Source organism: Patella vulgata, chromosome 2 (assembly GCF_932274485.2).
Source record: "Patella vulgata chromosome 2, xgPatVulg1.2, whole genome shotgun sequence".
NCBI classification, from domain to species: Eukaryota; Metazoa; Mollusca; class Gastropoda; family Patellidae; genus Patella; species Patella vulgata.
In genome coordinates this window covers 55,809,719-55,828,743 of record NC_065880.2, presented here as the reverse complement: position 1 = coordinate 55,828,743, position 19,025 = coordinate 55,809,719, and the positions used below count along the sequence as shown (strand labels likewise).

At 35.6% G+C, this 19,025-nt stretch overlaps 1 protein-coding gene across 6 annotated transcripts in view; it reads left to right on the top strand.

Moving 5' to 3' along the window:
• Positions 1 to 19,025, top strand: part of LOC126811152 (uncharacterized) — an 81,000-nt gene that overhangs the window by 18,528 nt on the left and 43,447 nt on the right. For all 6 annotated transcript variants that reach the window (XM_050536651.2, XM_050536653.2, XM_050536652.2 and 3 more), the window contains exons 2-8: positions 837 to 1,335; positions 10,653 to 10,724; positions 11,950 to 12,021; positions 13,723 to 13,794; positions 14,084 to 14,167; positions 14,382 to 14,551; positions 14,974 to 15,080. In XM_050536651.2, coding sequence (XP_050392608.1) covers positions 1,115 to 1,335; positions 10,653 to 10,724; positions 11,950 to 12,021; positions 13,723 to 13,794; positions 14,084 to 14,167; positions 14,382 to 14,551; positions 14,974 to 15,080 — 798 coding nt within the window. In that variant the 5' untranslated portion in view covers positions 837 to 1,114. The remainder of the gene's footprint in view (positions 1 to 836; positions 1,336 to 10,652; positions 10,725 to 11,949; positions 12,022 to 13,722; positions 13,795 to 14,083; positions 14,168 to 14,381; positions 14,552 to 14,973; positions 15,081 to 19,025) is intronic.

Sequence of the window (19,025 nt, the reverse complement as noted above, 5' to 3'; positions counted from 1 at the left end):
CCTTGCTGGAAACCTTATATTTCAAATTTGGCGTGAAGCATTTGGCCCATCCGAGGACGATCACCGCTGATATTCAGCGTTCCAGAGCCTTCCGTACCTGATTTATTTCAAATTTTGTGTGAAGCATTGTGATCAAGAGAGGACAAACATTATCGATACTCAGTGTTCATTGGCCTTCCGTTCCCAAGTTATGTCCCTTGCCCACAGACCTTGTGCAGGCCATAGATGCTACAGTTTTCTAACATATTTTTTTCATATTCGATGTAAAGCAGTGGTGAAATAAAAGGGGCCCTATCTTATGCGCAATATGGGCGTTTGTTGCATGACAACCACTTGTTCATAGACGATACGTCTAGTGACTAATATTTACTGCGAAGGAAAACCTTATAAATTTTAATCGTAGATTAAATTATCAGATATTAATGTAATTATTTCGATCAATTCATCGTTTAATGCATTGTAAAATACTGTATCAATAGTGGGCAGCGTCCCATTATTGGAACGGGATTAAGAATGAGAAAAGTTTATGGAAAATCTGTCATAATGTTGTTGAAAATGGTATTTTATTCCTAAATTAGCTATATTCTGCAATATATATCATAATCAGAATAATTTGAAATTACAATCATTAAAGGGTTAATGCATGTTATCCAGATAACGCAACAGACTGAATAATACACATATTGGCTTTAGAAACGCTGTTAACTCATTAACTTAATACAAATTCAATGCTTGGCTAGCACCCTGATCCCAACATAAGTTCTTTCAAATATTCATAATTTCATTATTCTATTCATTTGTATTGATTTTTTATATGTGTTTCAATTCTATTCTAGAACTCTCAAGTAGATGTGATTGGAGCACTTCATATCAACATTGTAAAGAAATACTCGATAATCTAGTGCACTCAGATACAAACAACACTCACTGACAACAACTGCAAAACAATCTGCGAGGAGAACCATGTGACCGGGATATAGAAAAGAAGCAACTATTGAGAAAAAGTACCTAAGATTTTATCTGGGCGTGGCTATTAGATATGAGTACAGTAGATATTAGCTGCAACAGCTCCATTGTGTGATTTAGCGCCCTTGGTATCTCATTCTGGATACAAATGTTTGCAGCCAAAATGGATGTGTGGATTAGTGAATTGTTGATGGTTTTGTGTGTTTTGTGTTTAACCGATGTTAACGGTGCAAGATTAGCATGTTATTCTAGTCTAACTTTAGGCAAACCATGTGATTGTAATCTAGAATCTACCAGACCAACTGTAACGTGTCGTTCTAAAGGACTCACTGAAGTCGTTGTTGGTATACCATCCAACATTGTAGTCTTGTAAGTATAAGCCATTTTTTATTGCATAATATATTAAATAAAGACGAACATTCTACGAAGGGAAAGTAAACTTAAAAAGTATTACTTATTAATTAAATGATACAACAGTACCACTCTAGAATTGCCTCACTGGGAAACTCTTGGTCCTGAATCGTCCAGATCAAGGGAGTTTCATTTGTGTATTAGTGAGTTTGATTCCAAAATCTTGTATGACCATGAGTAACGTGACCTGTCTAACCCGGTGGGCTTCTTAACGCTATTATAACTCATTGTACTATATAGCCGATAATACACATTTTATTCAAAATAGGACCCCTGTCCATCATAACATATATATTTATTTAAACGTGCATTGAGGCAAGGTAGGGTGCGTGCATTGAAGTGCTGTACGATGTTGCGTTAATTGGTCAGATGAAAATCATACTTTGCTCCGTGTACGGGCGAAGCTTGACGGGGTATAAATAATTTGAAATATGTACTGGGTGATTCTAAATCTCGTTTAAGAGATGCACTTAAATCATGCAATTCTTCAATACATGTATTCATGGCCTGCCCTTAAACATCTAAACTTACTGTGGCTAATTTCTATCGTAGTGTTGGGTAGAAGCGCCTTTCTGTACTCATACAGAACTAATTATTTATTCCACGCGACTGATCTTGTGAATCTGTTGGGGTAGTAGTTTGACACGCGGTTCATTTCTGAAATCCATCCAAATTTAAAATATCGCGTCATATAAACACGGGTAGTGACTGGTGTACTACTGTACAAGAGCAGAGGTGGGCTACCAGACAATATGCTTCTAGCCCAATTTCACCTGTCGACGATGCTTCTAGTCAAATTTCACATGTTGACGATGCTTTCCAGTCCAATTTGACCTGTCGGCGATGCTTCTAGTAAAATTTCGCCTGTTGACGAGATAGTTGAATATGTATTTTATTGAGAGACTCTTGTAATATTTTTGGAAGACATGTAAACTTCCAGTAGTTTATGTGTCCAGGTTACCACGAGTTTACAGATTCCACTAGATAATCATGTAATTAGCAAAGTTATAGTGGTGGAAGTCACCCATACATTTGAAGAATGAAATTCCTTAAATGGGTTAAGTAACTCTGTTAAAACAATCTAGTGATCACTTTATAGATATGATAAACAGAGAATCTCCTGCGATATGGTAAATAGAAAATCTCCTATGAGTATTTTTTCATATCAAAATAGGCCATTAGAAGATTTTATATATCGCCCAACCCTTTCTTACACGTACAAATAATTAAATATAATTCTGTGGTATAGATTGAAAGCAACATCTCCTAGGAGATATTGCTCAGTAGATTATGAAAGTTATCACACAAGCGATATCTACTGTAGATGTACTTAAACACACTTTTCTTTACGATGACTTTCCTTTAGTATAGCTGCAGTTTATTTCAATCAAGAGGCACTAGTTTCAATCTATAAATTCAAATCTTATCCCACTTAGTCAATCTTTAAAGGGACTATCCCGATTTGAACAGAGTCTCAAAATTAAAAATCCGAGTACGTATAAAATTTATACGCCAACATATGGAGAAATGGTGTATTTACCGTGTCTCAAAATTTCAGCTCAAAATATTTAGTCGTTTGGACGTGAACGTCAAAACTGGTTATCCGGACACGTAACCCTTTTAAGATTTCAGGTCATTTTTTTCGTTGGCTGACCTGATAACCGATCCCCGTTCCTTTAGAGTTCTATGCAATGAATGACCCATGTGCTGTACTTGATAACGAAAGGTAAATTTCACCTACACATTATTTTTATAAAATAAAAGCCTGGTTTTATCCAGACACCGTATAATACAACTTGAGACACCGGTCTACATTTCCAGATGAAGACTTATCGGTTTAAGTTGTTTGAAAACGTATCACATTATTGAGTTGGTTGCTCGGCCCTAAGGTGGAGGATTTTAACACAAAATTAAGCAGTTTTATTCTCCAAAATATTATCGGGATTTGTCCTTTAAAACATAGTTTTTGATCATGTTACCCAATTCTGAAATATGAGATAAATTAAATATAAGCCAACTAAATATTTTTCATAATTTAATCTAGAAATGAACTTCGTGGTTGTCTTTTTCGCTTTTAATCAAAAAACTAATTTCATTAATACATTATCTGTTGATCATCGTCAAACAATAAATTTTTTATTCATTTCTTCATATCGGGGCGGAAACACAGGAACTACGATGGCTTAACGATAAAGAATGTTACAAAATTAATAACTATATAGAAGTGAACCATACTTCTGTGATTTTCCATTGAGATAGATTGAGCGAAACAAACTACAATACAATTTACAAACCTCGCAGGAATAACACTACTTGATTATTGCTTTATTGTTGGAGAAATTGAAACAATCAAATCATCGATTTCCCTAAGGAAGTCTCTGCTCAGGTTACAAGTAATTTTGTTGTTCATTTCATTTGTAACAATTCACCGTAATCAAAGTAAAATTCAACCATTTATCCTTAAATATAATTTTTCGACGTACATTGCAATTCTTATTCAATATGTTTTTGATATTAAACATGAATAAATCACACATTGAATCTATTTTCCACTCACTATACTCAGAATATCAATCGCTATCGTAATATAAATCCTTTGAAAAAAGCTCAAAGAAACTCATATTCTTGTTCATTGTACCCTGCGTATTATGTAAATATGATATTTGCTGCATACAAAAGCCAAGTGTTATCAAATATTAAGACGAACAGTCCCATTAAAAGGTCAAGTAAAGATTGTCGTACATTAGTCTTGTCATAGATCAAGACAGCAGTCATGGGTTTATTAACATCGAACATCTAATTCAATTTGTTTATTTTCCTGCAAATTGAATCTTAAGCTGCTCATAGAAGTAAAACAATTTATACATTAAAAAGCCTGCATGTTTATATGTGAAGTAGATGTTCAGAAGAATTAATTTGACGCCAAGAAAACTTTCTAGAAAAACATGATTGATTTCATACTCCTCGCAGTGTTTCGTAGGGATTTCTCGGGCCATTGCTTCAGGAATATGGATTGATTTGTGCTTTTTGATTTTTAAGTGTGACGTAACAGACAACGTTTTCTCTAACAGTTCTTTTTAACTGAAAGCAACAGTTAAGATAGCAAAATTTCTTAGTAATATAGTAGGATTGCGGCGAAGATCGAAACTAAAACAAAAAAGTCGAGGCGCTTAAATTTTGGAACTGTTTCTATCAGCACGTTGAATATTGCGTTTATTCAGTTCTCTAGCGTGTGCAATTTAGATCACAAGCTCCGTCACCCATTCAAGTGTCATGACTTAAATTGTGTGTTTAGATGGATCAGTATGTAACCAATGTTTGTCAGGCAGTAAATATGCGTCTCATGAATATCGGAATACCTCATCTTTATCTCACGGTATCAACAGCAACTGCGTTTGTACTTCCCCCCATCAAATCACAGTATCCTCATAAATATATCACAAGATCAACTAAACATGTATAATCCACCTAGGACCCCGCTGCCCGCATCATATTCAGGATTCGTAAATATGTTGATAATATTACCCCTGTCAGTTGCTACATATATACCATCTAGAACACTGAGATCTCAAACCTAGATAATATATAAACTTCCTTGTGTAAATACACCAAAATATACCAAACGCCCCTTGGCTTATAATGCTGAAACCTGATGGAGTATAGGATTATAGTAAATCGCCTTAAACCGTACAGAATTTCAAAACTTTGTTTAAAGATACATTCCCGGGTACAAACTGGATGATTTGATGAAATATTTGGACTAAAAACATATTGAAACTAATTAATTTATCATAATTTTGCTTCATCCATCTCAAAACATTGTAATTGTCAGGGAATACCCGGCTATAAAAACTCCATCAAAATAGGTCATGTTTGTGTCACGTGACACAACGGGTGCGATGTCGGAGGAGAATTCATTGCATATAAAAGACGATGTTGCCTTTATCGCTGACTATTTATGCCTTTATCGCTACTATTTATTACAAACATCGAAGCCTAATTAAATTCTCGGATTATCCACTGTCCACGTCCTTTTCCGCGATTTTTATCACAGGTGTTGTACGTCTAACTCTTCATAAAGTTTATCAACATGTACATCAAGCGCTCAATCTCCGCGTGCTACCTTCGACGTCACGCGTGCAGACACTCCTAATCGTCGGGCTGTCGATTAGGGAAACTCGTACATTTTTGTCCTGTATGAGTGTTTTTCAGGGAATCCAGTATTTTTCTAGTAAGATTGGATATTTCAGGGGCGGATCCAGGAATTTCAGGGGCAGGTTCCTGAGGCAATGTATCCCCCCCCCCCACTTCCCGCATTGCCTCTATCATCATATATACATACACATTGAGCTTTTTAAACAGAGAAATTCAACACCTCGTTTAACGTCAATTTTGATTGTGAATCAATTGTGATATCACATAATGTCTATATCATTATCTCGTGCTTTGAGTGCCCATTCTGTCCCACATCTGACGATGAAGGATAAAGCACACGGCCGAGAAACTTTTCTCATACAAAGTATTGATTTACAAAAAAATTATGTAGCTGAGCACCCCCCCCCCCCCCCTGGATCCGCCCCTGTATTTCTACTTTCCATATATACTAAAATTGCCATACCTTTATTGGAAATAACCACCCGATAAATACTTTTCTGGGAACGTAGCTTTAAGATACACCTTTTCAAGAAAATTCTCCAGTGTTAGAATAATTCTCAAACGCGCATAATATCAGACTTTAGTTTGCAATGTTCCGCTATATACAGTAAATGCAAGAAATATTATTAATAATAATTATGTGGATGGTCTGTTTAACCTCGTGGGTTTTTGGCAAGTTCAGCCAACCCTCGAGTTTTGAATGGATCTATCGCGGCGTTCAGGTTAATGTATGGCATTTTGACGTTTTAAATTGTCTGTGGTAATGTGTGCTTTGTCGGAGAGTTAGCGCTGTACAGTTTTCTTACTTTAATTATATGTTTTAGGGGTGAGAGAATATAGTTATTTAGATATTCTGTATATATCTTATGACACCTAGTTTGTCTGCCCATTAGGCGATGGACAATTTGATTATTTAGCAATTATTAAGTGTTTAACGTGACAACGGAAATCTAAGAAGTAATGTCAGGATATTAAATGTAATGTTGGTGGGTTTCTGTCCACACAAGATGGCGTTGTCCAGGGCAGCCATGTAATTTGCTTTGTTATCTCTGTGATTATAAATAAGTGAAGTAGCCTTTATCTTTAGGTGGCATATTTTAATATTTTGCTCTGTGTGGCTAAATTTAATTTGAGTCGAGTAGGAAATGACCCAGATCTTCAATTCTTTTAGCCTGCTTCTCGGGGAAAACAGACAGGTTCATCTTTTCAGTCATGTTTGCGCAATGCTTTGAACGTCTGGATTCTGTACTTCGTTCCCACATCCCCGGACCTTAACCATAGAAGACCATTTTGTTTTATTTTTATACGCCCACATTGAAATGTGGAAGTATATTGCCGTCGCCCCCGTCCGTCCGTCCGTCCGTCCGTCCGTCCATCGTCCACAATTTTTTGTGAACGCTCTTACGCCAAAAGTTATCATCCCATTGTTTTAAAATTTATATATGTTGTTTACATTAGTGAGATGAAGAATCCTATTTAATTTCAATAATTTCTGTTTATTACGTCTAGAGTTATGACCCCTGTTTCACTTTGTTGAACCTTGTGAACGCTCTAATGCCAAAAGTTAACATACGATCTTTGTGAAATTTTTATGCAATATTTAAGTTAGTGAAACGAAAAAGCCTATTGAACTTAAACAATTTCTGTTTATTACGTCTAGAGTTATGGCCCTAGTTTCACTTTATTGAACCTTGTGAACGCTCTAACGCCAAAAGTTATCATCCGATCTTTCTGAAACTTATATGCATTATTTAGATTACTGAAACGATGAAGCGTACTGAATTTCAGTAATTTCCGTTTATAACGTCTAGAGTTATGGCCCTCGTTTCACTTTATTGATCCTTGTGAACGCTCTAACGTCAAAAGTTATCATCCGATCTTTATGAAATTTATATGCATTATTTAGATTACTGAAACGAAGAAGCCTATTGAATGTCAGCAATTTCCGTTTATTACGTCTGGAGTTATGGCCCTTGTTTCACTTTATTGATCCTTGTGAACGCTATAACGTCAAAAGTTATCATTCGATCTTTCTGAAAATTATATGCATTATTTAAATTAGTGAGACGAAGAAGCCTATTGAAATTCAGCAATTTCCGTTTCTTACGTCTAGAGTTATGGCCCTTGTTTCACTTTATTGAACCTTGTGAACGCTCCAACGCCAAAAGTTATCACCCAATCTTTGTGAAATTTATATGCATTATTTAGATTAGTTAAACGAAGAAGCCCATTAAATTTCAGCAATTCCCCTTCATTACGTCTAGAGTTATTGCCCTTGTTTCACGCCAAAAGTTATGACCCGATCTTTGTGAAATTTATATGCATGATTTAAATTAGTGAAACGAAAAATCCTATTGAATTTCAGCAATTTACAATAATTACTTCTAGAGTTATTGCCCTTGTTTCACTTTGTTAAACCTATTGTTAATGCTCGATTGATGAAAGTTATCATCCGATATGTATGAAATTTTTATGCATCATTTAAATTTGTGAAACAGGTCTATTTAATTTCAGCAATTTCCGTCAATAATTTCTAGAGTTATGGCGATTGTGAACGTTTGAATGACAAAAGTGATCATATGATCTGTATGAAATTTATATGCATTATTTAAATTAGTAAAACGAAAAAGCCTGTCAAATTTCAACAATTTCTGTAGATTACCCTTGTTTCAGTTTGTAGAACCTTGTAAACCCTCAAACGACAAAATTTATATTCTGATCTGTATGGAACTGTCTTGTAAAGGCCCCCAATTACCTACAAAGGAATAAATATGCGACAACCCTTGTCGCCCGCTCGGACGATTTAGCTGCTGTGGGCGTATGTTTTGTTGCCTCGCAACCTATCTTTCCACTTATTGTCCTTTCTGTCTGTGTTGTTATTCTGATTTATCTATAGTTAAACTCTAATAATGCACAGAATTTAAACGTTAAAAGATGTCGAATTACTGATATTACATAGATCATTATCAGCTGTGGCATATACATTAACGTTCTTGATATTTCAACTTAAAATGGGCGATACTGTTTTCATCGAGAGAATAATCAAAATAATCGTTTCACAAATCTTATGTAAGCCTATTGAGTTGCCCATTTCTGTTCCAGACGCCCATATCTCATTAATGGAACGTGCGATTTTGCGCAAAATGTGTTATTAATTTGTCCAACATAACTATATATTCCATTCATGTCAAAAACAAACTTATATCTGTTACCGTCAAATGTTCCTTCTTTAAGGTCATGATAAAGTGTTAGTCTTGCTACAAACCAGTGGCAACACAGAATGTTGTCTTTCGACACCAAATTCCTTAAAGACGCATCATGTAAGATTTAGATAAAGAGCTGGTAGATAATGAAAAATGAATATATTGACAATTTCGGTCAAATTACTCGTTTCACGCTTTGAAGTGTTCACAATATAGTCTCGATGGTCAAGTAGCATTTTTCCGATGATAAACAAAGTCTCGATTATCCATTTTTAAATTAAATTATTAAATGTCGATCGTTTTTCAATCCACCGAAAATCGCGACTAATATCTCTCAACCGATATTCTGATTGAAGTAACCATAGACTGTAGATTTTCGATCTTCCTTCTTTTTTTGTGCTATGTCAGCCCTCCGCAACTTTGGGCTATGTACTTCAAACCAGGGTAGTATTTTTTAAGGCTTGATAAAATTTATCTACTGACCATTAAAATTTATCTGTATGCAATTAACTGGTGTTAAAGCAGTTGCTGAATTGAGGACACATTGTTATCATTTTTTAAATTAGATATATATAACTAATTTAAAAAATGATAACAATGTGTCATCAATTCAGCAACTGCTTTAACACCAGTTAATTGCAATGAAATTTCTATGTAATGAGGGGACGGCAAGTATGCTTTAGATCATAAGGTCCCCAAGCTTGTAGGTGACAAGGAGTAGTGTCGCCTGTCCAACCTTCTTCCGGATTTCCGCCTTCTCCCCGCCCCCCTCATCTAAAGATCCCTACGCACAAACGTATTACTGAAATACAATTGTACGTCATGTTAGTAACGAAATGACCTCGAGTGGACATTAAACCCCATTTCTCTCAGTCGATACACAATTGTCCAAAGAACAACCGTGCCCAATCCAGTTCCATGTCGATCGCATTTAAATCGGCTGAGCCATGGTCTTTTTTTTCGATCTGCATCGCCCCTTAGAAAAAGTTCACGATAAGTAGTTCTGTGGGATTGCAGTTTCTGACCCAAAAATAGGTTGGTTATATTGACTTATGTGTACTAAAACAGTTTTCAGAGCTTGATGATTGCATTTTATATATTTATGCAGCTCTTTAGGAGTTTTGTTATTTCCTATGATTTATTGTTTACTTTATAGCTGGGCAGTGCTGATTGATACATTTGCTTTACAATTCCCCATTATTTTGGATTCTCAACCATACGATATTGTTCTCTATCATCTCGGGCACATGTAGACACCAAATACATATTAAAACAGTTGTAAATACCCTTATCAGGGTCGTCATTTTATGTGTTGAAATAAAACAAAACTTTAGCCTTACCACATTTAATTGCTTGCATGTCACACATTTTTAACACATCCGGTTCGTATCGAGTGTGGGAAAAGTGCAGCATATCTACATGAAATGTATTTACATTGAATCACTTGTAGTTGGGCTAAACCCGATGAGAATTGTCAATTGCTTTCGTACTACATTAAAACCAATAACCTATGTGTCTGACCGACCCGATTTGTTGGTAACTAAACGTAACCAAGAAATTTAAATTTATATTATCATCACCTTCTTCATGATTATACGTTGCGTGTTTATTGCATATTAAACACTTATACACACTTTTTATGTCCGCATTTTCTTTAATAGTAGAGCTGATCATGTTTCATGTTACCGGACTTCAGATTTCATATTTGTTATATGGGTGTTTTATCTTGTTACTCTTGGTTACCTTCGATTTATATTAAAAGGCATTAATATTCTTGCGGTGGATATTTATATATACATAAATACAAAGTAAGAAAATGATAAATCCACACCAAAAAACTTACAGTTCGTTAGAATTCCGAGCCTGCTGTTGGATAAAATGATAGTTAATAATCTTTGATTATTATTCCTTTTTCAGAGATCTCAGTTCTAATGCAATTACAGAAATAAGAGAAGATGCATTTTTGAATTTAGAAAAATTACAGACATTGTAAGTATGTTACCAAGTGTTTTCTGGAACACAATCAGGAATTTTGATTCAATTCCACGCCGATTTATCTCCCTTATCATCTACACGAATATAGCGCTATATTCTGTCCAAAAGTAACTTCTAAGCGCTTCACCAATATTCGCTATCACGATGGATTGTCTTAAAACCAATGATTGTTGCAATTTTCCGAACATAATGGAGAAGGGTTTCTACAAAATGGACAGTTATGATAAACATGACACAAAAAAAAAATTAGTTAGAATAATCATTTTGCAATACCATTCATTTGGTCTCGTGTTCGACCCCTGTGTTGGCCGAGAAAGTTCATCGAGATTTTCCTGTGCGGTTCCTCATTGTCAGTGGTGCAGGACGGAGGGCCTGGCAAGGGACAACGTATTGTCGTTCGGATGGTATTAAAAACCATTGCCCATCTTCATTAGCCCAGTCGGAGCAGAACAGTAAGACATTAAACCCCATTTCATTTCATCTGAACAAATTATAAGAAATAGTTGACGTTAACGTTTGCAATGCAAATAGATTTATCTCCCTTCCATGCGTATCAGCACTCTCGTATTAAAGGTACACAAGAAAATAGTCCAATGAAAATGACAGGATTGAACGTCCTACTTCTCTGAAACAACTAGCCATGCGGTATGCAGAGTGCCTTGGGGGAAATATTGAGCGGACAGTGGTGTTTCGGCCTACTCAATTGTCAAGGGATATTTTACGTAAACCGTAAGACCTCGGCATGTTGTCCCACCCAACAGTCTAGACCCTCTTTCATTGCCAGGTGTTCCGTTTTGGACCAGTGATAAATGGGAACCAGACAAGAAAATCCCAGGAGCCACGGTGGCTCGCTAGTCCGAAGGTCGCGTGTTCGATCCCAGCATTGGCTGAGAAAGTTCGTCGGGATTTTCCTAGGCCCCGTGTATACATTTGCATGCACGTAAAAGATCCCTTGGCAGTTGGAATTCGATATAAAAGTAGGCCAATGTGCCGCTGCCCGGGCAAAATTTCCCGTATGCCCGTCTTCATTAGCCAAGTCGGGGCAGAACAATAGGACGTTAAACCCCATTTTATTTTATTTCAGGAAAATCCCAAGGAGATTTCTCGACCAACACCATGCCTGGGACCTCCTTATTATTGAGCCTGAGCCACCTTGACCCCTCTCCCCAACTCCCATTCCCACTCCCAATCAGTTATCATGTTATTTTTATTATTCCAGATTTTTAATGAATAACAATATTGAGAGTATACACCCGAAAGCCTTTAGAAATATGTTTAATTTAAAATTAATGTAAGTATCATAGAATACATTTCCAAACTGTATCCATTTAAATATTTATCCAAATTACGTCAGAATAATTCACGTGTCTAACCTCGTGCGTCTGACAGCGTTGTCCAGGTCGCTCCACTTCTTAAAATATTTTTACAGGTTAAGGAGATATACTTGTAAATTTTTGATTGGCACTGATTCAACAGTTGAATATCTCTAAGTCACCAAATTTAGAAAATGGCCCTTTAAATCATATATTCTTGAACACATCACACTTGTGTTTTATAATAACACTATTCTTGTATACACCACACTTGTAATGTAAGTGTGTTTGTGTGATGCAGATGTGTCAAACTTTTACATACCATGCGCCAATTTGTTCACACAAGAATTCAGATGCGCCAACGCGTATTGATTCCTAAGCAAATTTTAAACTTATAAAAAAACAGATTAATGTGAAAGAAGGTAACATCCGCTAAAAAGGATTTTCGCGAAATTAATAAATTCGCTAAAAATAACGAACACGCTTACTGCCTTACTCTATTATTATCACAGGAATACAATGTGCCACTTCAAATCATCCAATTCAATGCGCCATGTTTGGCGCATGCATCTGAGGTTGGTCTTCCCTGGTGTAATGGATTATTAATTAAGCTTACATTATGCAAGAGCTAAATCTGCCTATTGCAGGTCTTTCTTTAGGTTTTAAATGTTATCTAAATTATTAAGTAGACATTAATTAACTATCTAGACCATAATCAACTCTCAATGTCATCGCTAGCCTGTGATATTTACTGAATTATGATCCCATTTGCTTCTCAACTTTCATTCATGATTTAATCATGAAATGGATAATCGAGACTGTTTTTTATCGTACCGACTTTACATGTATAGTAATGATGATCGAGGCTACACTATTTAGTTTCTAACTATTATAGTGCGAACTGTCAGCTCTTTATCTAATGTATCTTTAATTTAATTAAATTGTTATTTTTCGCTGAAATAATATTATGAACGTACAAAATTACAGATTTTAAAATAATTGCAATCTGGTTAAAACACTATGGTGGCTGTTAGCGGCCATTCAAATGAATCTAAATCGTCGCCTTGTGAAGAAGGCGACAAGTCGACAGAATTGACCCGACAAGTCGACGAAATGAAGGTGACGATCGTCGGGTTATTTCGTGGTGTCGGCGGGTTGATTTTGCCGACTTGTCGACTTGTCGCCTTCGACTTATTCACAACCCGACAAGTCGACAAGTTGACGAAATACAATTATTTCGACTTGTCGTGCGGCGACTTGTCGCCTCGGAAGTCAAACTCGAGCTTGCGCATTTGCTGATTGGATAACTTGCATGCGCACAGATTAACTTCCGAGGCGACAAGTCGCCGCACGACAAGTCGAAATAATTGTCCTGAATGGTGTCAGGGATAAGCCAATGAAATGGTCTGTTACGGCGAGCTTTAGGCGTGTTTTGCACGGAACTGTGGGTAATCCACTAGTAACATCAATGCTGATTGGTTAATCAAATGTCTGACATCAAAGGGTCATTCATAAGTCGGTCTTTTGACCCCTGACGTGACCTATCGCTATAACTTGTCAGATCTCCATGTAGTGTAGGCCATCGAAAGTATAAAAAAACGAAACGAAATATAGATCTGTATTTTGATCAGATTGAAACAATTGTGACATTGTTTATGTTTGTTATTTCATCGTTTCAGAGTTTTAAACAAAAATAAACTGACTTCAATACCAGCTGATATGTTCCAGCATCTTCCAAACCTAAATAATATGTACGTTATTTTGTTATTTGTTTCTTCCTTTTTTTCTTCTTCATTTATTTGTTATAGCACGAATTGCTTATTAATGTTTAATTACAATTCTTAAAATACAATACATAGAACACAATTCGGAAGGCGTTTAACTACTAGGTACAAGCAAGTCATCTATAAAACAGATAAAAACGAAGGTCCTTCAAACCAACAAAATGTAAGTGATTGCTATCTGCGTTAACAGAGCAGACTCAAAAGCATATTTTGGTGATAACAATGTCATAATGAATAAATATGATATTCATTTTAGAAATTTACGGAGAAATCGTATTACAAGTATTTCCCGCCATGCTTTTATAACTCTGCCGTTAAACACTGAAGGGCCTGTTACAGTGTAAGTATAATATCTTATTCTATAATACTGAACGTATATCTTAACAATTCTATACTGAACGTATTATCTAATAACAATTCTATAATACTCGACGTATAATATTACATCATATTTATATGTTATGGTGCCAAATGTCAAAAAAAAAGTAGATTAACTTATAATCGAAGTTTAAAGTTTAGCATGGCAATAATATTATTTTGTTCTACCGTTACAGAGAATTAAATGAAAATCAAATTCATTGTGATTGTGATACAAAAGCTTTAAAGACATGGATGATAACAAATCCTGGTAAACTTTATTTGAACGGGGCTATTTGTAATAATACTAGAGATGGTTTACAAATTGTAAACACACCGAATAATCAATTCCCTCCATGCAATTCACGTAAGTATAACTTTCGTTAATCTTAAGTAGTCTGTGTAACTGTGTAACTTACTGTAAGTAGAAATTCGACCAAAGGATCTGTCTTTAAAATGATGATTTTATAAACATGTATTAAATCGGCGTTTTGAATTTCAACCGCACTTTTCAGTTGTCCCTCCACGTGTACGCCATGTGGATAGCGGTTATTTGGCTTCCGTACCATCCACGAGACTTGGCATAATTTTAGTATCTTGCTCGCATATGGGAACCGGACTTGAATTATTTTAGTTTCCTTCTCCCATCACTCGAATTTACTACCATGGTCTTCTAGAACTATTTTACTAATTTTAACTGTAAACTTATTATATTGATTGTAAATGTATATTTTTTTTTATTAAACGTGGGCTGTATGTGATATAAAATATATGTTATAATTTCTACAGAAGAAGCCGTTATACCTGATAATGCGTCGTGTTATACCTGTAATGATGCTGTCAACCACCAACAGTGTAGATTAACGGGACAAATTAAAACTTGTCGGGGCAACGAGGTAAGCAGACATCTATAAATATATCAGCATCTCAAACAGTTGCCATAGAACCTTCGTGAAGGATATTAAATGTGACTGGTTTATTGGGAGTAGTCTATTGAGTATGGCTGGTTTATTGGGAGTATTCTATTAAATATTACCGTGGTTTAGTGGGAGTATTCCTTTGAGTATGACTGGTTTATTAGGAGTATTCTATTAAATATTACTGGTTTATTGGGAGTATTCCCGTAAATACTACTGGTTTATTCGGAGTATTCTATTAAATATCAGAACTTTTACATAATTATATATATATATATATATATATATATATATATATATATATATATATAGACCAATCATTATTTGGTGTGTGGGGTCTTTCAATGTCCGCCTATTTCTTCACACTGGGTAATAAGAGTTACTCGAATCACTTTTAAAAACAAAGCGCTAAAATTGGGCTGGATTGGTTCTAAGAATACCCCCCCCCCCCGCCCTCCTACACCAAACCCTAAATTAAATGTACAGAAATGCACCCTAATCAATGATCTGGCAGTAGGTATGGCTGATATTAGTAGTCATGGATTCTGTATTAATATTTTCCATATGAAAACCACGAAGAAAATAAAACACCGTTAACACGTGGGAGCCACTCTGGCCAAGTGGGTAAGGCGCTGACTCACTAACCAAATGAAATGAAATGAAATGGAGTTTTAACGTCCTACTGTTCTGCTCCTAACCTGGGCTAATGAAGACGGCTCACTAACCAGAACGTCCCTGGCTCGATCCCGTTGTTGGCCAAGATCAATCTGATTAAAATACAGATCTATATTTCGTTTCGTTTTTTATACTTTCGATGGCCTGCACTACATGAAGATCCGACATTGACCCTGACTCCTCGTCTAGGTGATAAGAAAAGTAAGTGAAAATAAGTAGGTACAAAGATTCATTTGCAACCCGTTTTCCAAAAGGGTAGACCTTTAGCGCAAAAATAGGCTCCGGGCGAACTTATCACTCAATCATCCTGAACGGTGTGATTTGTTAGTCGTATTATTCCCTTATTTAATCAGATACATCAGTACATACCACTTATATGATTGAACTAATATTTTTGACATTAGCAAAACAGAAAAAAAAATGGTAATTCATTAACAGTTCACTTGTTCGCGATCTGGTTTAATTAATAGAAGACAGGCGATCTCAGCATAGTTATATAGCACTGAACTGACGGGTGTTAATATATATGATTTTCTCTCACGTGATTCGAACATTTATGAATGTTACTGAAGATGAGAACGGTCCTAACTACAGATACAGATACAGAAACGTCAGATAAAAGGTATGTATCTTTCTCATTTTATGAATTATTTGTGGCTCGCTAGGGAAAATCATATTTTAAAATTATAAAATGCAAACTAATTGATTTACAAGAATTGATTACAAGAAGCAACTTTTACTTTAAGAAATACATAAGTTAATCCGAATTAGAGTTAACGGATCGGGGTGGCATTTGGCAAAGCAAACGTGAGACTCGTACACGTAAATCGAACAGTATGTTGAATTTTTGTTACACAGCTATACATACACGAAATCAAACATGTTAAAGGAGCTAAATCGCTAACATTTGGGACCTAGAAATTGACAAAAGTGGGTCTCAACGCATATAATACTGTAATATGAATGTATATAAACTGATTTACATTCAGTGGTTTCCGTTTTTAATCCAATTTCAAATCAGTTATGTTCGGCGAAATAAGCCAGCAGTCTCAAGCGAGTGCAAATTTCTAGCGTCTGGTTATTCCAGTCTACATATGCCGTTTGATTTGGTGCAATGTGTCTAGCCTCTTCCCTCGAGTCTCTTGATACAACTTGGGCTGAAGCGCATTATGGTACACGATTCGTGTACCAATGGTAAAATGTTTATTTTGTCTTAAATATTGGATATCAAAAGCCCATCTTTTTCCGGTAAGATCACAACATGAATGTTGATTTAATTTGACAAATGAATCGTGTTTTCAATGTTGAAGATTTTGGATGATATTGAGTTAGAGACTTACCTACTTTAAACTTTGTGATTGTAGCTTTACGAACGCTTCGTATGGAAGACCAAACAGTTCTTAATACATGTAATCCATAATACTTATTTCTTCATTTGTTGTCGTATTTCGACATTTTTATACTGGAATCAATATTTGTATCTTAAAATCAATATTTGTATCTTAAAATCAATATTTGTTTTACAAATCAGACATTTGTCATATTAGATTTCTAAATTGTATCTTTGTTTGATTTAAAATTGTATTTTAATATGATGATAAATACATTTACATTTCGAAATACATATCTCCAAATACCAATTTTGCAAAATCATTGTCAAAAATCATTTCTCCAAATTATCTAACCTGAATATTATGTCGACAGAGGACGCTAGCGGTGGGCTGTCAAAAGACTCTACCAAACGATAAAACCGTAGCTGCACTATACGGTTCTTTGATAATATACATTTCTATTGATGGTCTAGTGGTATAACGCGTGCGTGTAAAATTACAAGGTCTATCTTTAGAGATGGACAGTCCTAGAAATTTATGTTTTATTAATATATAACATGATCATCATTTTTTATTTCAACGTAATCACATTTCACCCCAAGTGTAGAGACATTGCCCCCCCCCCCCCATCTAGAAAGAGCCCTCTTAAGCTGGTCTAGAAAAACTTAGACTTATAAATTCAAAGCTCAGGTGGCCATCCCCGCCCCGCCCCCTTCAGCCACCGCACTAATAAAACTCGTGTATGTTTTTGAGCAGTTATTATGATAATACACATTCGAATATAAAGCTGAATTATTCTTCTAGTATATTCACGTCTTATTTATCATTGAGAGTTAATACTGTAATAATTTCTCATTTTCTTGCCATAACTGGGTGAACAAGACGAATTTGGAAGTATTTTTATTTACTTTTGGGAGAAGGGACAATAATTTTCAAATTTACGTCGACCGGCAGTAAAAACAAATGTTGGCGTTGTGCGCAGTTTGAGGGTAGTTTACCGATCCATTACACGAATATAACAGGTGTAGTTGAAATATAGGGCCTACGACTCGTGTAGGTATTAATGTGATGTTGCAGTAGATCAACCCAGTTAAATAAAAGTAGGTCGTGTTTGGATTTTCTATAATTGGTGTGAAAATATGTATTTTCTTGTTGAATGTAATATTATTAACACCTGAGTTGTTAGTGCCAGTGTATGGTTCAGACAATTGTAAGTCAAACTATACAACTTAAAACACCAGTTATGTTAATCTATAGCTTAACTTAGCCGTTTAATCGTAAATCGGGCAAGTAAGCTAGTTTAAAACACCAGTTGTGTTAATCCAACTTTCCCTAGCTGTCTAATCGCAAATCGAGCAAAAAAGGCTAACTGAAATTTACCCGTTCTCATCCGAATGAGTACACTTTACATTTCCTGCTGATCTGCGTGATTATATGCCCTTTTTATCACCTAATTTGGTCAAAAGCAGGCCCCTGTCGAATTTGTGCATGCGCATGGTATGTACGTGACGCTCGATAAAATCTCGAAATGTATTGATAATTATGCCAGCATGTTCATTTTATCACAATGCTTACAAATGAAATGGGGTTTCGCGTACTACTGTCACAATACTTACCCTTAGTATTCTACTATCTTGTAAACCTGTAACGGTAAATCTCTTTGATCTTTGGGGTATATTCTATGCCCGGAATAACTTGAGGTCTGAAAGTCGGGGGCAGCTTTGGATATATACAGGGGAATTTGGGGTTATTCTTCTGAAAGTTTTTCTTTAAACCTGTAACAGGTTATTCTTCCAGGGTAGGGTTTTTCCCGTAAGAAAACATGATGTAATGTTTTTCTTATGGGAATTCTGGGATATTCTCATTTTACGTACATGTAAACATAGACGGTTTATAAGCAAGATAAAGTCCTCGACTT